The 26,682-nt window shown below is 40.6% G+C and overlaps 1 protein-coding gene across 1 annotated transcript in view; it reads right to left on the bottom strand.

Moving 5' to 3' along the window:
* ITPR2 (inositol 1,4,5-trisphosphate receptor type 2) overlaps positions 1-26,682 on the bottom strand; it is a 520,896-nt gene that overhangs the window by 49,747 nt on the left and 444,467 nt on the right. Inside the window, exons 52-54 of the mRNA XM_047787348.1 lie at positions 22,253-22,348; positions 11,284-11,414; positions 9,744-9,909 (exon numbers count right to left, since the gene is read on the bottom strand). Coding sequence (XP_047643304.1) covers positions 9,744-9,909; positions 11,284-11,414; positions 22,253-22,348 — 393 coding nt within the window. The remainder of the gene's footprint in view (positions 1-9,743; positions 9,910-11,283; positions 11,415-22,252; positions 22,349-26,682) is intronic.

Raw genomic sequence — 26,682 nt, 5'->3', positions numbered from 1 at the left:
TTGAAACCCTTAGACACTACTGATGGAAATATAAAATAGTGCAACTTTGAAAAACAGTTTGGCACTTCCTCAAAAGGTTGAACACAGAGTTCCCAAGCGTACCAGCAATTCCATTCCTAGGTATCTACACAAGAGTGATGCTTATGTCCACACAAAAGCATGTATGTGACTGTGCACAGCAGCATTATTCGGAATAGCCAAAAAGTAGAAAGAATCCACATGCTCACCAACTGATAAAAAGCTAAACAAAACATGGCATATCCATACAATAGATATTTTCCTGCAATAAAAAGAAAGGAAGTACTGATAGATGTTACATCATGAACCTTGAAAACATATTAAGTGAAAGAAGCACGTCACAGAAGGCCACATATTATATGATTCCACTTACATGAAATTCCAGAATAGGCAAATACATAGAGACGGAAAGTAGATCACTGGTTGCCTGGGTTTGAGGAAGATGGAAAGTTTGCTGGGAAGGAAGGGAGCAGTGAAGGCTAAAGGGTATGAAGTTTCTTGAGGGCAGGAACATGAACATGAAAATTTTCTAAAATTGATGGTGATGGTGGATGCACAACTCCAAATATACAGAATCCACTGAACGATACAGTATAAATGGGTGAGTTGTAAGATACATAAGTGGTATTTCTATAGAGCTATTACCCCCCAAAAGGAGAAGATTTTAAAGTAGATTTTTCCTAGAATTCAATTTGATGACTTACCTGTTGCAAGGTATGTAGGACTATAAAGATAATGTCTACTACCAATTAATCTGTCCTATGGTAGAGGAAAGAGACAACTGGGGTTATATTCTGAAGTGGTACAAACTGCCAAGGAAGCCTAAAGGAGGGCAAAGCAAGTTCTGACAGGGTACATATTAAAAGGTTTTAAAGGGGCATAAAGCTTTAAATGTTTGGCTTATGAAACATGACTATGAGTGGAAAAGAGATGAATAGTAAGAAAAGGTAGTTTTTACTGAGCACCTATTTATGCTGACAACTACAAAGATGTCCAGATATGCTATACTAATGACAGTAATCCAGTCTGACCTTTCAGCATATGAGAAAGAGATTCAGAAGGATTCAATTAATTGCTCAAGTTAACACCTCCCCAGTTAGTGGGAAAGTCAGCAGTATCTAAATAAAAATATCTTTGACCCCAAAGCCATGTTCTTTTGCCTCTGGATAGAGGAAATAGCACAGCAAAGCTAGAGATGAAAGCACATGCCCTGTTTTGGGGAGTGTCAATTCCTTTGGTGTGGCCAGGAGGGAACACTGGAAAATGAAGATGAAACAGTGCATTTGTCACAAACCATGAAAAGCTTTAAATACAAAGCTAAGGATTTTGCACTTTATTCCTAAAGCTTCTGAGTGGAGACTAGCACACTTGGAGCTGTGCTTTAAGTAACTTCCTGTGGCAGGATGTAGAAGAAGACTGTGGGAGAACAGGCTGAGGGGGGAATCCTGGGCACTAGGACAGTGGAGAGGGATGTAAAGGAGGGAAACTGGTTGTCTTTCATCTCCACCGGGTCTCGCTCCCTGAGTGTCATGGTCCATTCCCAAGGTTTCAACTGCCATCACGCTGAAGATTGCTGTCTTTATTCTCAGTACCCACCGTTTTCTCAACTCTAGTTTCTACTTCCAGCTGCCTCCTGGATAACTTGCAGGCATGTCAGATTCAACTCATCAAACATTTGTTTCTTTAAACTCTTCTTCCCCCTCTCTGTTAATGAAATCCCTGTCCATGAGGGGACCTCAAGTCATCAGACTTATGCACCAACCAATCACTCCTTGAGCTTGTCCTATAGTCACTCTGACCTTCTCACAATTCTCTAAATACGCCCTATCCTCTCAAGACTCTGCCTCCATCCAGTCTCTGTCCTGCTTTGCAGGAATTCCTTCTGGAAGAGCCAGCTCAACTATGGACACCACTCTGACTCCCTTGGTGGATCCTCTCTGTGTCTACAATCCTTTGCTCTGAAAATCTGTCTGTTGCTCTACTACTTTACTGTCCGAGTTATTTTTGTTCTACTGGCACCTGGCAGAGTAACTGGAAAAGTAGGCATTCAACTCAATTTAACAGCATAATTGAACAAACAAATAAGAGAGACCGAAGAGGACTCTGGAATGAAAATTTAAGAAGGCTTGATGTCCAATTAGAGGTATAGATGTAGTAGGAATTGAGAATGACTCTAATGAATTTCTGACTTGAATGACTGAACTTAAGGTAGTATCACTAAATCTAGAGGGAAAAAATGGAAGGGATTTTAAAGGGAGGATATGTTTGATTTGGGATGTGTTGAGTTTATGATGTTGATAGAAGAGCCAATGCTGGGATGTTAGGCAGGAAGCTGGAAATTCCAAATAGAGCATTCAAGATGTAACTCTGCTGGTTCAAAGACAAATGACACAGAATGAACAATGAAGGCCAGAGTATGGAAGGAGGTGATCAAGGGACAAAGAAAGGAAGGATAAGAGGTGCTCTGTGTGCTCAACACAAACTTTTTAGGAAAAATGATGAAGACAACACTTATGCTGTGCTTCCCACCCAACAGCACTAAGGTATGAGCACATACCTGACCACCAGCCATTTATCCCCCACTCCTCCTCTCTGCTTAATTCTTCTCCTCAGTCTTTGTTATCATTTGACAGTCTATCTATGTTAGAAAAGAAGTTCCATGACGGTTTTTGGTCTATTTTTGTTCACTGCAATACCCTAGCACATAGGAGATGCTTGATACATATTTGTTCAATGGATAAGTGAATGAATGATTCTTGTGCATAAGTATAAATGATAAAGACAATAGAATAATGCATAAAGTATAGGTAAGGGACGAATATATGAGAGAAGAACACAGATCCTTTCTAGATGATTTATCTCCTTTTAAATCATCTAGAGAGATCTTTAATTCTAGGAACCTGACTCTCCTTATGACAGGAATTCTGACCTATCATCAAATCCTTTTTCCATTTTGTTCTTTTGTCACACTTGGTCTGCCAACATCTCCTTTTCACTGGACTTTAAGCCTCTCTGGCATTACAACCTCTGTGGTGTAGGTTGCAGATGTGGCTCGGATCCTGTGTTGCTGTGGCTGTGGTGTAGGCCGGCAGCTGTAGCTTAGATTCGACCCCTACCCTGGGAACCTCCATATGCCACGGGTGTGGCCCTAAAAAGCGAAACAAAAACAAAAACAAGGAGTTCCCGTCGTGGCGCAGTGGTTAACGAATCCGACTAGGAACCATGAGGTTTCGGGTTTGGTCCCTGCCCTTGCTCAGTGGGTTAACAATCCGGTGTTGCCGTGAGCTGTGGTGTAGGTCGCAGATGCGGCTCGGATCCCGCGTTGCTGTGGCTCTGGCGTAGGCCGGTGGCTACAGCTCCGATTCCACCCCTAGCCTGAGAACTTCCATATGCCGCGGGAGCGGCCCAAGAAATAGCAAAAAGACAAAGACAGAAAAACAAAAAAACAAAAACAAAAACAAAATTAGTGGTTCATGTGGACAGCATTGCCAGTTTGCTTCCGTGCTCACTGCTTCAGCTCTGTCATCTGCTTATCACCAGCCTATCATGGCTGCTTTCTGGATCACTGGCAATTGTTGTCTGAATAATCACCCTTTGCCATCTGGCCATTGTCTTCAAGGTGAGGAAAGTCCCATCTGCTCTCATCTCCTGTCACAGCACCTACCCCTCCTCTGTTGCTACTCTGGGTATCCTTGGAATATTCCTGGGGCCAGTTTCCGGCGTGAAGAATCTCTCCTCTGTCACCTGATACAATATTCTCACTTTGAACCACAATTTAACACCTGACTTTTCCAAGAAGCATTTCCCAATCAATCACAACTATTTTACAGTCGACAGGTACAACCCCTAACCATCGCACTGTTGAAACTATTCTCATAGTTAGGGTCTTATAAGACATACACTATTAGACCTTATATATAGTAAGCAATTCCAGGAATGAATGCATATCTAGGTACACGTTATGAGAGCACTTCTCACGTGTTTCTGCTGAAGGTCCTTTGAGGAAAGAGAATAAAGAACCCCTTTCTTCTCTGAGGTCATTTCTGTTACTGAGGTCACAGGAATTAGTAGCTAAAAAGCCTGGAACCACTTTTCAATATTTCATTAAGTTTCTATTTTATTGTACATGTTCACACTCAATTTGTTCTACTTTACAAGGTGTTTATTTGCTCATAGGTTACTTTACCTAAATAGCCTCTCAATTTTTTTTTTATATTTTTTTGGGGTCTTTTTTAGGGCTGCACCAGCAGCATATAGAGTTTCCCAGGCTAGGGGTCGAATCAGAGCTACAGCTGCCAGCCTACACCACAGCCACAGCAATGCCAGATCTGAGCCACTTCTGGGACCTACACCACAGCTCCCGGTAACGCCAGATCCTTAACCCACTGAGCGAGGCCAGGGATCAAACCCTCGTCCTCATGGATGCCAGTCAGGTTTGTTAACCATGAGCCACAATGGGAAATCCTCAAACTTTTTAATAATCCTAAAGCTTCTGAAAAATGGACCATGTTGATCTAAGACCTCCTGATATATCACCCTATATATCTGGGGCCACAGGAACAACACTCTACATGTGACAAAACTTGGAATAACTTGCAAGTTGTGCATCCAAGTTTTCTGTCTGCAGTATATATTAAATTAGGACTTAGTTGCTTTATCTTCCTTTTATAGATTATAAATCACATAAGTATAGAGACAATGTTAATTTGGAGGTGACTAACTGGACTGTCATCATTAAGCAAATATTGATGAATGATCCCTAATACGTACTATGGAAGCATAAAAATGGCTAAGATCTAGACATGGTCTCCTAAAGAGGAGGAGTTATCATGTATTGAGAAATTATTCTCAGCTAAGCATTGAGCTAAGAGTTTTTATATACAGGATTTCACTTATACCCACCACAACTCAAAAACATAGCAGTATATTCCTCGCTTTCTTTTTTTCTTTTTTTCCATTTTTTATCTTTTTCTAGGGCCACACCCAAGGCATATGGAAGTTCCCAGACTGGGGGAAAAATCAGAGCTACAGCCGCTGACCTACGCCAGAGTCACAGCAACACAGGATCCGAGCCTCAACTGCAACCTACACCATAGCTCACAGCAATGCAGGATCCCTAACCCTCTGAGGGAGGCCTGGGATCGAACCCACCACCTCATGGTTCCTAGTCGGATTCGTTAACCACTGAGCCATGATGGGAACTCCTATATTCCTCACTTTCGAGGTGAGAGGAAGCTTAGCCAAGATCCCATAGCCAGGATATAGAACCAGTGTAGATCCATGCTTATTTGACTGTAAAGTTCATATACTTTCTATAATATGGCAATGCACAGTATCCAACAGAGGAGATAACACAACGAGAGATGTGTACTGTACCATATAGGTAAGTGTGACTGAAAAATTTAGGAGCTGCTGTGTTTGCTCCTGGTTAGTGAGATCAGAGAAGGCTGAATTCCTGGAAACATAGCTTTAGGTCTGGGTCTCAGAGAGAAGGCAATAGTTCAATGGCTTAAGAGTTTGGGCATTCCAAACGGGAACACTATAACCGGTTTGTAGACATTGTAAAATTGGCTGCCAAGAAGCCATACCTTTCTAAATGTCGATCAGCAATGGAATGTAAAGTGGTGCAGGCACTATGGAAAACAATATGGAGGTTCCTTAAATAACTAAAAATAGAGTTGCCATATGATCCAACAATCTCATTCCTGGGCATATATCTGTACAAAATAATAGCTTGAAAAGATACATGCACCCCTATGTTCACTGCAGCACTACGCACAATAGCCAAGACATGGAAGCAACCTAAATGTCCATCAACAGAGCAATGGATGAAGAAGATGTGGTACATAACATACAATGGAATTTCAGCCATAAAACAGATGAAATAATGCCATTTGCAGCAACATGGCTGGACCTAGAAATTATCACACTAAGTGAAGTAAGTCAGAAGAGAAAGACAAACATTATATACTGCTTACATGTGGAATCTAAAGTATGATACAAATTAACTTATCTATGAAACAGAAACAGACTTGCAGACATAGAGGACAGATTTGCGTTGCCAAGGGAAGGGGACATGGGGGAGGCATGGATTGGGAGTTTGGGATTAGCAGGTGCAAACTACTATACACAGAATAGATAAACAACAAGGTTGTACTGTATAACGCAGGGAACTATATTCAATATCCTATGATAAACCATTATGGAAAAGAGTATAAAAGATTATATATATATATATGTATGTATATATATATGTATATATATATATATATATATATATATATATATATATAAAACCATGCTGTACAGAAGAAACTAACACATAATAAATCAACTGTACTTCAATAAAATAAATTAAAAAAATAATTAATAGGAATTCCCACTGTGCCTCAGCAGGTTAAGAACCTGACACAGTGTCTGTGAGGATGCAGGTTCAATCCCTGGCCTTGTTCAGTGGCTTAAGGATCCGGCATTGCCCCAAGCTGCCGCATAGGTCACAAATGTGGCTTGGATCCAGTGTTTCTATGGCTGTGGCATAGTCTGGCAGCTGCAGCTCCGATTCATCCCCTTGCCTGGGAACTTCCATATGCCACAGATGTGGCCATAAAAAGAGAAAAATATGTAAATAAATAAATAAAATGCTTATTTCTCTGTGCAAGGGATTTATTACTGGTTATCAGAGCTTTAAATATTAAAACACACACACACACACACACACACACAAAGAGCCAAATTGAAAACAAAGTCAAAAGTCTGGAGAGAGGTTGTAGCCCTGGCTGTATATTTGTCAATAATCTGCATAAAATGGTGTTAAAGAGGAGGGCAAGGAAAAGAGACAAGGAGTCATTGATAAAACTAGAGGATCTGTTTCAGGGATTAGGAGGAGAACTAGGGCCTTGAGATGGACCCAGAGAATGTGCAATCTGAGCTAGATGAAAAGGTCAGCAGGAAATTCATGATGAGCTTTGAGAAAAACATTTCAATTTGGTGATGAAGGTCATTGTGATATTTTAAGGAATTTATAGGTTATAGGCTTTTTGATCACTGCAAAAAGCCAGAGAGAATTTTGACATAGAAGGGAAAGCCCAGAGGAGCAGGAATGGGGTGAAGGGATGCTCTTATTTTGCTACTCATGTTTTTGCGTTGCTAGAATGGGGGAGAATGGATCATGTCTTAGGATGAGGCTCACATCCTACTGACACATTTTCCCAAAGAATCCCATGTTTCAGAGGTAGTGCATTCACATACTAATTATTATGACTGTGAAGAAAAAAGCTTTGGGGAAGCAGTGTAAAGACAAGATCATGAGACACGGGAGGATCTCCAAGGGCAGCATCTCTTTCCTCCTTGGGGCTCACTCTTCTACATAATAGCTCTCATTCCCAAATCCCCCAGTTATTGTACATCTTCCTGGTGCCACGTCAGTCTTGCGTTCCTCATCTAATCTAGGCATGTAAAGACTCCTCCTTCTACATCACTCCTTCCACATCACTCCTTCCAGCAAGTCCCTCCCCAGCACCGTGCAATCTGGAATCTGCCTTTACCCTCATGGAAACTCCTCTCTGAAAACACCAAAACCTCCTAAATGAGAAAGCCAAAGGCTCTGCTTCGGTTCACGTTATTGGCCTTCTTGGCTTTGATCCAGTTGATAATCAATTCTTTTCTTTCCCAGGCTGTTTTCTCCCCTTCCGTTCACGTGTCACCCATGACTGGTTGTCATCACACCATTCAGACGGAACACTCTGGGCACGCACGTGTGTGTGTGTGTGTGTGTGTGAGAGAGATTCTCTTTCTTTCAACTTTTCAGTGCTGATCTACTTCAATCCTATCTTCTCCTCTCACCTGGGAGCCTTCTCCCACACTCCAGCTTGTTCTGTCCCATTCAGGCTAAGGGTTCCCCCAATACTGTCTCCAGTCCAGACTCCTCTGAGGTGCAAACCCATATGTTGACCTCTGGAATAAGTGTGTATCCCACTGGAGTGCTCAGTACAGACCTCAAATTCAGTATTTTGAAAGCCAAACTCAGCACAGTCCTACCTAAAATTCTTTTTCTTCTTCTATTCTAAAACTCGACTGTTGGTAATACCATCCACCCAGGCACCACGCTCTTTCATATTCATTTCAAACCATTAAGATTTTAAAATTCTATCTTCCCAATTATGTCTTAACTCTGTCCCCTACCTTGAACATTGCTACCATTAACTCTCCCGGATCTAGGTTTCATTATCTCTCATGGACTACACCAGCAATTCTATCTGGTTTCTCTGCCTCCAATGTTGTCCTCTGATGAACAACCTTCCATAGCTGCCACAATGCTCTCAAATAAAAATTAGACCCTGCACTCCTCTACTTAACAGTTCTTTAATGGTTCACCATTCGTCACAAGTCCAAAGGACAAAGTCCAAGCTTTTTAACAGAAAAGGCCACATCAGATCTGGCCAATCTCTGTGCTTGGCATGCCCAGCTCCAAAACTGATACTTCAGCAACACTGAGCTGTTCCTAGGAAATGCAGATTTTTCTCATGCTGTTCTCCCCTCCATGCCTTTCCTTATGCTGGCCACTCTGCTTCTTCCACTCTGAAATGGCTCCTCCTTCCATCTTTTACCATCAGCTCCATCAGCATCTCTTCTAAGAAATCCTTCCTGACTTTTTCTCACCTGCCCCCTGCCACAGCCCAGTGAGGTGTTCATGACCCATGAATTTATCCATCCTTTCCCTCCATGCAATAGACAGCAATGATATTTATTGTCTGTATTCCACGACAGCTTGTGAACACCCTGAAGAAGGGCACATCTAATTTGTGTTCATTTCCTTGGAACACAGCCCATGATTACAAGTTAGCATTTGGGACACCTTCGTCTGTTGGAGGAATGCTAGAAAGGCTTGGAAGAGCTATTCAGGGAAATGAGATAGTTGACAAAAGGTGGAAAACCAAGGAGGGAAGGGGATTTATTGGGGGTCCAATTTAAGTTATAGAGAATAAACGTTGCAGTGAAGCCCTTATGCTTGTTTTACGACTTTTATCAAGAGATTCTTTAGCTTGATGTGGAAAAATGGATGGTGAGTGTCACCAGGAGTTGGTGGAATAGGAAAAAGGATCCCAGGGTGATTAAGCCAGCTATGGAGACAACTAAAGCCAGAAAGGGCTGAGATCTAAAACACAGAGGGTAGAGCCAAAGGAAATAATGAGGACAAAGAGAAGGTTGGGTTGGCCAGAGAGAGCTAATGATGGAGGAAGGGGAGGACAGGTTATGAGAGAGAGAAGTTGGGAGAGAGGGAGGGAGAGACAGAAACTGAGAGAAAGCACAGTTCAGAATCAAAAACAAAGTGCAGCCAGTGAAAAGAAGTTCAAGCTTCTGGAATAATGATCTGTGGATTCATAATCTAGCAAAACAAAATAAAAACCGTTCTATTGTTTAATCAATATGTTATTGTGATTAAAAATCTGTTTGCCAGTTGGTGGAACCTGTTGGCATTTTGCAACACGTTCTATAGTTGGAGAATTATACAAACTGCAGAAAGAACAAGATAGCTTTGGGGTGTAATTCTTCTATTTCTGGAAGTGGAGTACCCCAGTCCAAGGCTCAGTTACATAATCTGAATTTTGTCCAGCTTTCATTTTGAAATAATTTTCCCAAAGCATAACAAATAAAAATCATGCTAGCCCCTCCTTCCCATTGGGCAGCTGTTTCATCTGTTATTTTAGTATCTTGAGCACACTTACCACAGATGAAGCAGGTTGTCTTTAGAATTTCTTCTTTTTTCTGTTTTTCACTTCTGAGATCAGCAAAAGTATCAATGATAACCCCAAAAATCAAGTTAAGAACGATAATGATAACAATGAAATAGAAGAGAAGGTCATACACCACTCGGGCAGCAAACAAGGGCTCCTGAAATAAAAATTTTTATAAATATTAAAAAACACTGTACATATATATACACACATTTTCAAGGCATGTTGATTTAGCACATTGTCTACCAAAGAGGATATATTTAACCATTGTTTGCTAAATGAATATATATAGTATTCCAAGTTGGAAAAAATAAGACCCACTTTCTTTTTTTCAAGTGTTGTGAAGAAAACATCCTAGTCTGTTCTCAGACCTGTTTCATGCCCCAGGACTCACACTTTTCCTCCCCAGTGGAGGCACTTATCTTGTATTAAAAACCACTTCACTATGTCATTGTGCTAAATTCATTTGGTGGCAGTGGGCCCCCATCCCAGAAGCTGCACAAGAGGTAGACAAATCCCAGTTCTGAAGGTCAGAGATTAGAGATTTGAGGAGGATCTAATGATCTGTCAATTTCTGGAGGAGGTTTTGTTCTTGGCCTTAGAGGGTCAAGTACATACAACTCAAGCTTATTTCTACTTGACAGATGGCATTAGAATACGCATTAGAGACCACAGAGTCTAGCTGTTTCAGTGATGAGGAAACACAAGATATGAATGGACAATGTGATAGGGCCAGTCTGTTGGAGGACTGACATTGTCTAAGCTCCTGGCATGACACTTGAGAGTCTGCAGCCAATGAGAGATGTTTCAGCCTTGCCATCTTAATATATGAAATTCCATTAGAATTTGTTCAGGTTTGACATTCCGCATACTAAATCATGGGGGCTGTTCCTGTTCAGAGGCAAAGAGTAAACCTCCATGCCTGAGAAAACTGATAGACAAGAGGCAGCCTAATTTCTGTTCTTTATGTAATAATCAACTCCTCTATAAGGTCCATAATCACAATTTCCTTGTTGTAATGCAATACACAGTATAAATTTGGAAAGTTTTTTTTTTTCTTTTTCTTTTTTAGGGCCGTACCTGCGGCACATGGAAGTTCCCAGGCTAGGGATTGAATCGGAGCTGCAGTTGACGGCCTACGCCACAGCCACAGCAGTGCAGGATCCGAGCTGCATCTGCAACCTACACCACAACTCACAGCAACACCGGATCCTTAACCTTCTAAGCGAGGCCAGGGACTGAACCTACATCCTCATGGATACTAGTTAGGTTCGTTACGACTGAGTCCCAATGGGAATTCAAAAACTTGGAAAGATTTCATAACCCTACCAACATGCATTCATGAGTTATTTTGAAGTCACCCCAGAATGCAACTAATTGGTTTTAATTGGCTACCATGGTACTTTTAAAGCAAACAACATAATACATAGTACTCTGAAAACAAAAACAGTCTTGTTAGTGCTGTTAAAGAATTTTTTTTTTTTTTAAAAAGATCATGTGCTTCTTGAAACACTATTCCTCTCCAGCTTACATCTTTTGATGGCCTTCTCAGCACGTCCCCCACACCACCGCCGTTCCTGAGACCCTGGTTCAGGACAGTCACAATGCACATAAGGAGAGTGTCACATGTCCTTTCAATTCCATCTTCATACTCTTCATCGGCTATTAAAAAACACATAAGTTAAATAGTACAGCAGACTCACAGTTTTGTTTGTTAGTTTTTTGCCATACCTGTAGCATGTTTGATCTGGGCCAGGGATTGAATCCATGCCACAGCAGTGACCAGGGCTACTGCAGTGACAATGATGGATCCTTAACCCGCCAGGCCACCAGGGAACTTCACAAACTTGTGTTTTTATTTTTAAATTATAATAATATTATTTTACTTTTTGGGGTTGTACCTGTAGCATATGAAGTTCCCAGGCTAGGGGTCAAATCAGAGCTGCAGCCGCAAACCTATGCCACAGCTACAGCAACATGGGATCTGAGCCATGTCTGTGACCTACACCACAGCTCACGACCACTCTGGATCTTTAACCCCCTAAGTGAGGCTAGGGATCAAATCCACGTCCTCTTCGATACTAGTCAGATTTGTCACTGCTGAGCCATAGCAGGGACTCCCCACACAGTCTCATCTACTTCCAAAGACCTATGTCTTTATAACTGTGCCAGAACACAATTTTGTGAAGTCATATAACAGATATTTGCTATGTGTCAGCCTGTGATGCACATAGACTGATAAAGCCACACATATTCTATCCCCAAATCATTTTTCTTCCACCAGTGGAAAATGACAGAATGAAATGAACAAAATATAAGAAAGCTAATATTCATTGTGCATTGCTATAGCATGGAGAGATTTTGGTAGGACCTAAAAATGCAATCAACTCACTCAGGAAGCAAAAGTATCGCAGGGGAAAGTGTGTACAAGGAAGCTAGACGAGCCCAGCTTCAAATTCTATTCTGTTTCAGAACTAGGATTTGGGCAAGTTACTTAACCTCGGCATCCTCATCTGTAAATTGTGAAGGTCCGTTTAAGGATTAAACTCTTCAGGGGGGTGTTTAAGGATTATATTTAAGAGATGTAAATAAAACACTTTGCACAGAGATGGGCATAACCGTAAAAAAGTAAGAGAAAGACAAACATCATATGATATCACTTACATGTGAAGTCTAAAATACGGCACAGATGAACCTATCTACAAAACAGAAACAGATCACAGACTCAGAGAACAGACTTATGGATGCCAAGGTTGGGGGAGGGAGGGAGTGGGCTGGACTGAGAGTTTGGGGTTAGTAGATGCAAACTACTACATGAAGAATGGATAAGCAATGAGGTCCTACTGTATAGCACAGAGAACTATATCCAGTCTCTTGTGATAGAACATGATGGAAGATAATATCAAAAAAAGAATGTAAATGTATGTACGACTGGGCCACTTTGCTGTACAGCAGAAATTGGCACAACATTGTAAATCAACTATACTTCAAAAAAGTTAGGTGCTTACAAATTGGGGAGGATACTATTTCATTATTTTGGTAAGTATCTAAGCTTTCTGAATGACCAGCATGGAGCTCCGGACAGGAAACATAATATATTTACATGAACAATTTGTTTTATGTGAATGTGTTTATGTGAAAATATTTAAGGACAAATGGAGAGAGGGAAAAATATATAATGTGGCAGAAAAAATTCCTAGTCTTGTTTTATTTAAAGATGAAATCACCAAATTTGGTAGTCACTTCTCAGTAATTTAAAATAATAAAGAAGTTCACATCAAATTGGAAATCAGAACCAGGATTTCCTGATTTGAGAAGTGAGCAGAAATGTATTTTCCTTGTTACAAGATTGAAGAACCATAGTGGCAATGAATTTTGGAATTGTGTAGCCAGTCTGCATGTCAACGTATGAGCGTAAAAACAACCATTGAAAGAAAAAGAAAAAGAATCCTAATTTTGTGGACATGATCCATGCCTGTTTGGTACTTTGTTATGAAAAAGGTTGATTTTCTTCTCGTAAGCTGACATTATGGATGAGAGATCTGGGTATTTTCACTTTATTCAGAGCTGTTTCTTTCTAAAACATATACCTCGAGAAGAGGGTGGAAGTCAGGGATGAGAAAGCACCAAATGCAGCATCAAAGATATTGGCAGAGCCTGTGCTGGACCACTTACCTTAGAGGTGAGCACCAAAGCACATTCTGCCTTAGGCAGTAGAAGAGATGAAACTGATTTTGGAGAAAGGAGAAATGTGGAAGAGGTAAAACTCGTGGTGGCAGCAGCCAGAGCAGCAAAGAGGCAGGAAAGGCAGAGTGAGAAAGCTCAGTCTGCAAATTACTTGGTTAGGTTCCCAGCACCAGGTGGCGGTTTCTAATGTGACGGCTAGGATGTGAAGAAAACAGTCAGAAGTGTGTAAGAGACTTGAAGAAATACAGTTTTCCCAGTTTGGAAGTTCCTCAAAAAAATAAAATTGAGTTGCCATGTGATCCAGCCATCCCACTCCTGGGTATCTATCCAGAGAAAACCATTATTTGGAAAGATACATGCACCCCAATGTTCACTGCAGCACTATTTACAATAGCCAAGACATGAAGCAAGCTAAATATACATCGACAGGGGAATAGATAAAGAAGATGTGGTACATATATACAATGGAATGTTACGTAGCCGTAAAAAAAAAAAGATGAGATAATGCCACTTATAGCAACATGGATGGACCTAGAGGTTATCATGCTGAGTGAAGTGAGTCAGACAAAGAAAGACAAATACCATATAAGATCATTTATATGTGCAATCTAAAGTACGACATAAATGAATATAGCTACAGAACAGAAACAAACTCACAGACAGAGAACAGGCTTGTGGTTGTCAAGGGCTTGCCGGGGAAAGGACTGTGAGTTTAGGATTAGCAGAGGTAAACTATTATATGTGGGATGGATAAATAAGGTCCTACTGCACAGCACAGGGAGCTATATTCAATATCCTTTGATAAACCATAATGGAAAAGAATATGAAAAACTATAAATACATGAATCATTTTGCTATATACCAGAAACTAACACTACATTGTAAATCAACTATTTTTCAATAAAATTTTAAGAAAAGAAATATGGTTTTCTAGTAATGCACTACTTTGCTATGTTTGGACTTTCAATCTAACAATCTTCTATCTAGTGGCAGGATCCACATTCATGTATTTAATCGGCAGCTACCTGGTCATTTGACACCAATGTTTACTAAAAATGAATTAAGTGCCAGATTAATTAGTTCATAGAAGCTGCAGGAAAGTGTTCCCATTTCTCCCCAGTAATTCAGAAGTAAGGTTGGTTGTTCTTTAAGAAGTGAACTAGTAAAATCCACACAAAATTCATGTGATTAGCCATTGTGAAATAAAATAGACTGACTGCAAATATATAATGACAATTGGCTTCCTGTGTGGCATGTAAACTGGGAGAGGAGACTGCAGGTCAAAGTCAATGCCAGCTTGGGCATGCTGGTTGTATATAGTAGCCTCTATGGGCTTGGTTAATAAGGTTCTACCTTTGTGAGATGGATCTACTCAGAATATGGTAAGCCAAGTTCCCAGGCCTTTTGGGCTCAAAGCCAGGCCCTGAGTCATGGTGAGTTTGCCGAAGTAGATGCCACCTTGTGGAGACCTACCTACATAACCAGCTGGCTTTTCCCATGCCAAACCTGCCTCATTGCACTGTTTCAAGAGTCCCTGGCTAGAAGCTAGAAATACAGGTGGGAAGATGGAAGGGTTTGGGGAATGGGTGGACTGGAATGGATGAACCTTTGAGGTATGCGGATGAGTCAGGGAGCTGTAAGAAGAGAAGCAGGTAAAAGCTAGACGATGGAGAGAATCATATACCAGCTAAAGGGTTTAAACTTTATCCTGAGAGCTATGGGGAACCGCTGGAGAATTTTAAACAGGAACAATTTACCATCTAGCTGGCAAAACAATACGAGATAAAACATGCACTTAAATAACAAGACAAATTAACACACGATAAAAGCCACAATAGTGCAAAGAGATCAGAAGAGAGAATTTTTAATACTAAGAATGAGAGGGGAGTTCCTATAATTAATACAGACTCTGAGTTTGCCTTCACTATTCAATGGACTAAGACAGCAGTAGACAAGCATTTCACATGGCATGGCAGAGAGCCCCAGAGTTAAAAAAAATTTTTTGTTTATGTGATGAAGAGCCAATAATACCAGTACCTAGAGGAGTATGAGATAAGGCTGGGAGATAAACTAGGAGGTCTTTGAAAAGCTCTAGGGAGAGTGTGGACTTTCCTTGGCAGGCAATGGAGCATTGAGGACGTCTTAAGTTGGGAGAAGGGGAGGAAATATTCAAAGCAGTGATTTCTGACAAGTAGTCTAATGCTGATATAGTGGGTGATGTGGTGGTGGTACTGAAGAAGAGAGAATGACTGGAGGTAGAAAGAGCACTTAGGAGTTGCCATAATTCAGGCATGCTGTGTTATACGCCTCAACCAGAGTAATGGCAGTGAGAATGGAAAGGATCAATGAATGGGAGCTGACGGGCCTGTGGGCATAAAGGAGATGACAACATTATGTGTCAGGGGCGGCTTGAGAAAGGATGGTCCCATTAGACCACAGAAATAGACTATTAGGAAGAAGGAACTAGATGCCTGGTATTTCAATGAAGATAAGGAACAAACCTAAGATGACTTTTATATTTATAAGATAAGAAGACAAGAAAACACTGATGGAAGATAGTAGAAGAAAAAGAATGAGAAAAAAAAATCCAAACTGAGATAGTAGAAGAAAAAGAATGCATATATACATATGCATTCTTTATATATTTTATATATAATATATGCATATATGTGCATATATTATATATAATGTATATATTATATATAAATGCATTCTTTTTTCTTCTACTATCTCAGCTTGGATATATACATGCATTCTTTATATATTATATATAATATATGCACATATGTGCATATATAATATATAATGTATATATTATATATGCATATATGTGCATATATAATATAATATATGATGTATATATTATATATTATATATGCATTCTTTTTTCTTCTACTATCTCAGTTTGGATATTTTTTTTTCTTATAGAGAATATTTTTGTCTAGGAAGTCCAGGAGGTTTGCAGCAAATGAAATCAAGGTGTTTTTATTCTCCCCTAACTGCCAGTTGCCATGAGAATTCAATGCCTCTGGGATGATGACCCTACCTGCATCTGCTGGAGCATCCTCAGGAGCTGACTGCCCTGCCTCCCACTTACTGCCAGGCTTGTAATCATGCTACTGTGTGCATCCGGCCCTTTTGTTGTAGGGACCTGTTGTCCACTAGGTAACAAACCAAGGCCTTCACGAATGCACACTAGGGCCTGCAAATTAAAATTTCATCCTGGTATTGACACAGAAAAGTTATTTTTAAATCTGAAAGCCACATGCTGCACGACAAACACCAGGTTCTGGTTTTCATTCTACCTTTGCGGTTAAACACGTGGCCAAATTTGAAAAGCGGCAAGGGCTACGAGATCAAATTTACAGAATTTTCAATCACATGGAATTTAACACTTACCCTGTCGAATGTAAAAGGGGCACAGAAGAAAGAGTAGATTAAAACAGGCCTTCCTGCAGTTTTTAACACTGATTTAGGAATGATGCCTAACTGTGAAAAGCTACTGCCACCATCTCTGGCTCCCACCAGAGTCTTTGTCACACCTCCAGGGCTGAAATCCCTCCAGGATCCCTTCTTCTCTAGTCTGGGACTTTACCCTGCAAAATCACACCTGCCTCTCCCAGCTCAGATCAAGCCTAAAGAAATGGAGCCTTGGAGTTCCTGTTGTGGCTCTGCAGAAACAAATCCAACTAGCATCCAAGAGGATGGGGGGTGGATCCCTGGCCTTGCTCAATTGGTTAAGGATCCAGCTTTGCTCTGAGCTGTGGTGTAGATCGCAGACCCAGCCCGAGTTGCTGTTGCTGTGGTGTCGGCCAGCAGCTACAGTTCCGATTTTGATCCCCAGGCCCCTAGACCCCTAGCCTGGGAACTTCCATATGTCACAGCGCAGGTGGTATGGCCCTAAAAAGCAGGAAAAAAAAAAAAGAAGAGAGAAAAGAAATGGCGCCTTTGCCCCTGGGGTAATATTCCTGGAAGAATTGTCCCTGTTTACCAACAGAGAAAAGGAAAGTTCTGTTCTTTGTGTAATGAATTAAGTAAAAGTATGGGGAGCCTCTTAATGTGTTTGCATTCAGAGCTATAAACCAACATCCAAACAGTCTTGGTGATTCAAACTCAACCCTACATACATGTGGGACTGGATCATTCTTCAGGGGGCGGGGGGCAGGGGCTGTCCTGTGCACCAGAGGGTGTTTAGCACCCTTCCTGGCCCCTGCTCACTAGATGCTGGTAGAACACCTCCCAGAGTTATGACAACCAAAAATGTCTCCAGACGTTGCCAAATGTCCCCAGGGCAGGGGGGAGAGGGAGGGAGTCAACTGCAGTTAGGATAAAAAAGTATTTATTTTTTAGAGAAATTGCCTTCAGAAAACAATATGCCTAAAGAAATTCTATCCAACCATTCTAGGGGCAAGGCAATACGATAGAAAGAATTTTAACCATCTCTAAATTTTGATTAGGGAAGAAATCATTTATAGTGATTAATCCTTTAAGTGGGAGGCAATAAAATTTAGAAGACTGGAGCATAGGTCTTGGAATCAAAGATCTAGGTTGATTTACTGGCTGTGATCTTAAGGCCTCTGTCCTTCAGTGTTTTTACTTATAATATGAGAATACTTAGTAGCATCTATCTATCCATCAGCATGCCTCAGGGCCTTCCCTCATGTCCCCCCTGCCCAGAATACACGTCTCCTTCCTCTTAGATAGACTGGCCCCCTTTCATCCTCTAAATCTCAGTTTAAATAATCCCTCCCCAGAAGGGTGTCTCCGTTAGTCAGCCAGGCTCTCCTGTGATTACCTATCACAGCACCATCTGCAGAACCATATTTTGTAACTTTTCATGCTTCCCTATTTTATAAATTCCATAATGGCCAGAATTTTTTTTTTTTTTTTATAGTCAACAATGTCATGAATAACCTAGCATGATGGCTGGCCCCTAGGAGAGGCCAGATAACAATCGCTGTATGAGTGAATGGATACAAAGATTTTATACTTATTAATATTATCATCATTATCACTGAGGATTTGTACTGAACTGAATCAATTTCCTACTCTATAAAAATACTCAGCTCATTTTGTGAAATGTTAAGAGCAGAATGGCACAATCAGTAAAAACGTGTGAAACAATTACACTGGCATTCTGGTTGAGCATCAATGACAATGCCTGGGGAAAGGCACAAAACCTAAGACTGGCAGACTTGCACAGAGCTGGGTAGCCACATTGTGGGATATGTGCACACTGTGTGTGACCTGGAGGAACTCATTTGTGAAGTGTGGCCTCCAGTAGCTCCCGCACTGCACCTTAAGAGCTTCTGGACGCTGAGTGATGGATAAGTACCACTGGATCAGTTGTTGTGCTGGGCCCTTTGGGTCAGTCGCCTTGGTAGACTCTGGCAGGAGGAACACTAGCTTTTTTGGTGGTTCACTGGCAACTCACTATTTTGTTCTTAAAATCAAACCACGGTTACAGCATATTTGTTTTGTAAAACAAAAAGGAAAGCATTTAAAAGTAATACTCAGAGATAAAAGAGCAAGGCAGGAAAAGGATTACTATACTTGGGATCATGTTGTTAACATACTTGTGCCAACAAGCAAGCAAATTTTCTAACGTTAGTTTTCATACTCCATTGAGGAGAAAGAATGTTGAATTAAAAAGGGAACAACAAGTACTGATGACAATAAATTCATGTTCAAGATGGCCAAAAGATTCTAAGAGCTTTTTTTTTTTTTTTGCTTTTTAGAACCACATCTGCAGCATATGGAAGTTCCCAGGCTAGGGTTTGAATTGGAGCTGCAGCTGCTGGCCTACACCACAGCCATGCGGGATCCAGGCTGTGTCTGTGACCTATACCACAGTTCACGGAACTCGGGATCCTTAACCCACTGAGCGAGGCCAGGGATCAAACCTCTGCATCTTCATGGATACTAGTTAGTTACTGCTGAGCCACGACGGGAACTTCAAAGAGCTATTTAATTTTACCCAGCCACTGGAACTATGTCTAAGTTTTTGAAATAGCTCTCTGTGATTTTTTTGAATCGTGGATAATGGTAAGAGGAAAGAAACACCCGTTGGCCTGAATTTGAGATTATGACAAACTCTGCCGACAAATGAGATTGACGCTGATCCCCCATATAAGATGTCATTAAAGGGACAGTATGGGAAGGAGTCAGGATCAAGAGAAGCCAGTGTGGGTTCAGACTAACCTCAAATTGGGAATATGGCAGACATTATGTATCTGGACTTTGGCAAGGAGATTCTGAGAAGGAGCCTCCTGATGTATTTTTTTAAAAGATGGAGGAACGTGGACTAAATGGCAGTTTACTTAAGGAAGATTTATTCGTGAGTGAATAATGCACGAAATGCGACTACAGCAATGTGAAAGCATGTTTCTGGTGGCCATGTACCAAAGGACTCTGTCCTTAGCACTGTCCCCCTGCAGCATTTCTAGCACTTTTAATGAAAATCTTATAGAGGTTTATAAATTTTTTTCTTTTAAAAAAAATTATTGTTATTTCCCCAATACATTTTTTTTCTACTGTACAGCATGGTGACCCAATTACACATACATTTATACATTCTTTTTTCTCCTATTATCATGCTCCATCATAAGTGACCAGACATAGTTCCCAGTGCTACACAGCAGGATCTCATTGCTAATCCATTCCAAAAGCAATAGTTTGCATCTATTAACCCCAAGCTCCCAATCCATCCCACTCCCTCCCCCTTCCCCAAGTCCATGATTTTCTTTTCTGTGCAAAGGTGCATTTGTGCCATACACAAGCAAAATGAAGAAGGTCAGAAACATTCCCAGTTAAAGGAACAGGAGAATTCAACTAAAGCAGTCAATAATGAAACAGACCCCTGCAGTCTGACAGACATTGAGTTCAAAAGGGAGATAGTGAAAATACTGAAGGAATTAAGAGAGGAAATTTTTCTTCTGTAAAGAGCCAGATGGCAAATAGTTTAGGCTTTGTGGGTCACAGATAGTCTCCACTGCATCTTTCTCTTCAAACACAACAAGACAAAAAAAGTTACAACCATTCCTAGCCCAGGGGCGGTACAGAAAGAGGTGACAATTTAGATTTCCCCATAGGCCAAGTTTGCCAGCCCTTGTTTGGGAGCTCACCAAACTTGCGGATGACATGAAAGAGAATGAATACATTGCTTAAGAGAACTGGGATCCATAAAGACACCAGGAACCTAATGATATGTAAGAACTGAAAGGAGCCCGGAACCTAGAAATCACCTGGTCAAAAAACTCCTTATCTATTCACAGGACATTCTGCGACAGCCCTGGATTATGGGTTGGCAGAAAAATAGAGAAATCAATGCATGGTCTTATACTTGAATGCCCAAATTCCCAATTATGTGAATAGAGGATAGGCATTCATGGCTTGACAGCTGAACCAGTGAAGAATGGCAGTGTAGTCCTCAAACAGGGTTCAAGAGTATGATGTGACTATACATTGCACTATCCTGAATAAGAGAGTACTGCTCGGCTTCTTGCCTTGGAATGTTATATGAATAGTCACCACAGTGATATGTGAGGGAGGCTGAAGAAGTTGGAGGTGGATAAGCCAGAGGATGCATGGCACGGGATTTTAGGAACTGCAGAGCAGAATGAAGCTACACAAGTAGAGAATGAGCTGGTTTGTGGTTTGTAGGTCTGAACTGGGTCTCCAGGTGGTCAGGGAGGGAAAAAGTCTTGGCAGCTGCCCACACTGCCTGCCTAGAGTGGCCAGGATATTGGGATGGAACATATTCATGCATTTAATTCTCCCTTTAGGTCACAGAACATGAAACAAGCAACTTGGGGAAAAGGCCCCATCATTATGACCAGACAGTGTGCATCCAGATGGAAGTGGGGAAATCCATCCTTACCCTGGGCTTAATTCTTGCTTACCTCATTTTCTCTGAGTCTAATTGTGTGTGTGTGTGTGTGTGTGTGTATGTATATGCATGTGTGTATATACGTGTGTGTGTGTGTATATATGTGAGTGTGTATATCTATATATCTATACATCTTGAAATTGCTAAAGACACATGCTCCCTAAATCTTTGCTGTTTCTAGAAACAGATCACTAATTCATTCTATAGCTCATTAAGTTTCACATATGCCATAGTTTCCAAATTCCTGCCACATCCTAAGAGAACAATTTAGAGTTAAAAGAATTCTTTTCATATGCATGAGTCCATTTGTTCCTTTGGAGGAAGGGAAAGTATCATATGCCGTACCTATCTATCTATCTATCTATCTATCTATCTATCTATCTATCTATCTATCCATCATCTTCCTCCCTCCCTCTCTTCCTTCCTTCCTCTCTTTCTGGACAAGCTATCTGAACAAAGTCCAAGACGTGCATAACATAGCCAAAGCATAGATCTAGAAAGTGGTAGGTGAGAAATTATAATTAAGTCTTTCGAGTTCTAAACCTATGCTTTTCCATTCTTTGTTAAAGGATGGATTCTTGTGTTAAAGGTAATACATTCTTGTTAAAGGCTGTACAGTTGAGAGCATCTGGCTTAGTGTGTATGGTTTTGCACTACGGCAATGGGATTTTCAACGGCACATACCACAGGGTAAACAGGATAAATTCTCAGGAAAAGAAGTAGTATGAGGAACAGGGACGAGCATACAAAATGATGGGTGTGAAAATCCTTCTTCTAGTTGGAAACTTTTCAGTTCTTTTACCCTCCATTCTTCTATTTCGACTCATCACAAAGTTCTTAGAGCAGTTATCTAAGCAGTAATAACATTTCTCAAATAAACATAACTTCAGAAGTATGGCGCTGTCGTGGAGCCCTTTTTACAGACCTGAATTTGAAGCCGGTATCGTGGGTGAACAGTTGTCCTTTTCACATGTCCCCATCATTGCTGAAGTTAAAGTCATAGTAGGAACTGCACTGCCACCTGAGAACACATAGTGAAACCAGGTATAGAGACGAATACGTAATGACAAGAAACAAACAGTTACGGGGGCATATAAATAAAAAAGATTTATTAATCCAAACTGGCTGTGTTCTTAAAGTTTTTGCTTAAGTTAGTTTGGAACTCTGAACACTGTTTTGCCAATTTTATAAACAGAGAATAAGTTCCTGGGCCAACCCACTGAAAGTTTTTCCTGTATTTTTTTTTAAGTGGCTAAGAGAAAGTATTAATAATACTGCCGGCCCTAATCACCCTGGGTAATGATGTTCCCATGGCCAAAGACATTCAGGGCTCTGGCTTGGAAATGCCAGAGACACGTTCCCCAGTGCAGCTGGCGGCCCTGAGCTCTCAGGCACTGGTCAAGGTAGAGCTGGCAAGAGGTGGCATTTCTCACAGTCAAGTATGGGCTCCAGGGAACAGGACATAGAACATCTCAGGGAAGTGAGAATCTGCTGCCAGATCCCTGTTCTGGACCTTTCTTTTCTTCCTTAGTGACCAAGGATCCATCCATTTTCTGGCCTCCCACCTCTCTCCCTGGCCTAGATGGTATAGAAAATAGCAAACTTCTTATCCGTGAAAAAAAAGGTTTATATGAAAAGGTGTGATTAGAGTTCCCATGGTGGTGCAGTGGGCTAAGGATTCAGTGGTAGTGTCTCTGAGGTGGCACAGGTCTGATCCCTGGCCCAGTACAATGGGTTAAGGATCCGGTGTGGATGCAGCTGTGGTGTAGGTCACAGCTGCAGCTCAGATTCGATCCCTGGCCTGGGAACTTCTATATGCCATGGGTGTGGCCAGAAAAAAAAAAAAAAAAAGAAAAAAAGAAAAAAAGTGTGTGGTTGGTAACAAATACAAAGTTAGAAGTTCATTCCTCTCAAACCTATTTTTCACAAAGAGCCACCAAGGAAAGTCTAGAAAATGGAGGGAGAGGATTAAGTTCTTTTTTTTTTTTTTTCTTTTTAGGGCTGCACTCATGGCACATGGAGGTTCCCAGGCTAGGGGTCCAATCACAGCTGAAGCTTCCAGTCTACACTACAGCCACAGCAAAGCCAGATCCGAGTCGCGTCGCCAATCTACACCACAGCTCAGGGCAATGTCAAATCCTTAACCTACCGAGCAAGGCAGGGATTAAACCTGCATCCTCTGGACTAGTCAAATTCATTTCTGCTAAGCCATGACGGGAACTCCTAAATTCATCTTTATATACAAAGGGCTGAAGAAATACTCAAGTGTGCTTTAGGGCAGCACCCCATCAAGGTTAGTCTGGTCATTTGATGAGATGAGGGCAGAACAGGCAAATGGTGGCTGGAGTTAAGACATGGCATGAGGAGAGGGACCAGGCTTGGGGGTGCCACTGACACAAGTCCTGGAGATAGAGAGCTGGAGTTCATGGTGAAGGGAAGCCACAGGTTTTATCTCCGTCTCTCTCTGCACCCCGACCACGACAGCCTGGAGGAAACGACAGGTGTATTATGGGTATGGAGGGAGCATCAGGTCGCCAGAGAGGGAGAGAGGTGGGGTTTCTGCATGTTCCCTGGTGCCATTCCCTTAATGAATAAATACTTACTGACTTCGTGCTCCGTGCTAGGCTCTGAGGGCTCAAAGTCAGGGCTTCAGAGAACCCCCAATCAGTTAGGGAGCACAGAGAGGTAGAGACAGAAATATAGCAGAATGGAGGAAGTGGATTAGAGGAAAGCGAGGTAGTGCATTAGGAGAGGGAGAAATGAGTTCTAGAAAGGAAAAAACAGAAGGCATTTTCAAGAAGGATCCCATCTAGAGGAAACAGGATATACACACAGGATGATGAGGTAGGGAGAAAAGGGGCAATTCCAGGTACCATCAGTATGGCAAAAGGCACAGAGACCAGAAAAGGCACAGATCAGGCAGAGCTTCTAGGCATATGACTTTTCTTTTTTTAAAAACTATAGTTGATTTACAATGTTGTGCCAATTTCTGCTGTACAGAAAAGTGAACCAGTCACATCATATACATATAATACACATATGTTTACACAAACACACACACATTCCTTTTCTTATATTATCTTCCATCATGTGGAAGAGATTTGATATAGTTCCCTGTTCTGTACAGTAGGACTTCATTGCTTATCTATTCTAAATGTAATAGTCTGCATCTACTAACCCCAAACTTAGTCCGTCCCACTGCCTCCCCTCTCTACCTTGGCAACCACAAATCTGTTCTCTATGTCTGTGAGTTTGTCTCTATTTTGTAGATAGGCTCATTATGCCATATTTTACATTCCACATGTAAGTGATATCATATAATACTTGTCTTTCTCTCTGTTTTCCACAGTGGTGGTACCAATTTACAAAGCTACACAATCGAAACAGTGTGGTACTGGTATGAAAATAGACATACTGATCAATGGAACATTATAGAGACCCCAGAAATAAACCCAAACACCTAGGTTCAATTAATCTTTGACAAAAGAGGTAAGAATATAAAACGAGAAACAGGCTAATTATTTTAAAACAAACATTACACAGCTACCCGAGGTCCCAACAAAGGTTTCCAGCCCAGGAGTCACAGAATTAGTGCTGTGGCTGGGGTGAATGACTTGGCCAGGCAGAAGAGAGGCTGAGGGTAGGGAAGCCACAAGGGAGGTTTTGGCAGAATTCTGGAGAAAGGAAATGTGGGTGAGAAACAGGGAGGCAGCACTGGTGGTGGGGGAAAAGACACAGTGGGAGAGACACTGGCACCTCTACTTGTCAACACAACCTTCTCTCTAACTCCTTGGGCTTTTCCAAGACAAGGATTCCCCTGAACAGTGTCAAGTGCAGGCTCCTGCATCTATAGAGCCAGATTCCACTGATGCCAGAGGTAGGATCTTCATTGTCCTAAATTCCCAAGGGCAATTGCAAATCATGGGCCCTCTGCTGTCATATGCACCTGTGATGCTCCTGCCATTCACCTCTGAACCTCAACCTCCTCTCTTGCTCCTTGATTTTTTCACATTCATGGAAGAATTGTGAACCTGTAAACTCTAAATTTCACTTGGTACTTAGGTGTGTTATCTTTGATAATTTCACTCAACTTTGCGAGAAAATAGTGTTCAATAACTGAAAGAATAAATTTTATGCTATGTATCAACAGACATAAATGGCACTAGAAATTAAATTTAAAATATTACATTATCATGCTAAGTAAAGTAAGACAGATAAAGACAAATATATGATATCACTTATATGTGGATCTAATAAAAATGATACAAAAGAACTTACTTACAAAACAGAAACAGTTCAAAATCAAACTTATAGTGACCAAAGGGGAAACATGGAGGGGGGAGGAGGGATAAATTAGGAGAATGAGAATAACATACACACTACTATATATAAAATATATAACTAACAAGGACCTATAGCACAGGGCCATCTACTCAATATTCTCCAATATGGGAAAAGAATTTGAGAAAGAATGGATATGTGTATATGATAACTGATTTGCTGCACAGTTGAAGCTAACACAAGACTGTAAGACAACCATACTCCAAGAAATTTAAAAAAATTAAAAAGAACCATGAAAAAGGTGATAAAATAAAATAATAACAGAATCTTATAATAAAGAACTTCATGGAAAAGTTAAAATATTATGAAAATATGATTGCTTCTTCCACAATGCTCTCTATGAAACAAAAACTCTCAATCTATGAAGAATCAAGAGTTTGACTTTGTTAGCTATTTTGTATGCTATATTTTCCTAGTATTTACAAATGCTTTCTCTCATTTAACAGCTTTTTATATAGATATGCATAAACATTTTTATGAAGATCTTGACATTTTAGTTTCAGTATTGCCTATTTTATAAAAAAAAGGAAAGAAGACTTTTATAATTCTAAGGGAAATATAATATAATTAACATATATCTTGAAATGCACAATTAAAATTACTTACAATGAGATTCATAAAACAATAATGACTGCACACATTTGAATTCAGAAATTACGATGATTCAGATCAGACTCTATACTGAATAACTCAATGTGATCATGCCTAGTAAATGGTTAAAACAAAGATTTTTTGAAAACGGATAGTTTATGATTCACAGGTAGTTTGGTACAAGCGAAGTTTGGTGGGATTTATATATATATATATATATAAGCTTTTCCTTCAAATACTTACCCTTATAAAATTCTGGACAAAGTAATATTTAAGGAAGAATAAGAAAGCCCAGTAACAGAAAATATACAAAGTGTCTGTGAATAAAGACTAACACCTAGGTCTAAAAATCAGTCTCAAGTTTAATAACTTTCAATCTACATGTTTCTATTCTGTGCTTTAATCACTTAGATGGAGTAACAG

The sequence above is a fragment of the Phacochoerus africanus genome, chromosome 7 (genome assembly GCF_016906955.1).
Source record: "Phacochoerus africanus isolate WHEZ1 chromosome 7, ROS_Pafr_v1, whole genome shotgun sequence".
In the NCBI taxonomy this organism is placed as follows: domain Eukaryota; kingdom Metazoa; phylum Chordata; class Mammalia; order Artiodactyla; family Suidae; genus Phacochoerus; species Phacochoerus africanus.
This window is presented reverse-complemented; position numbering and strand designations above follow the sequence as displayed.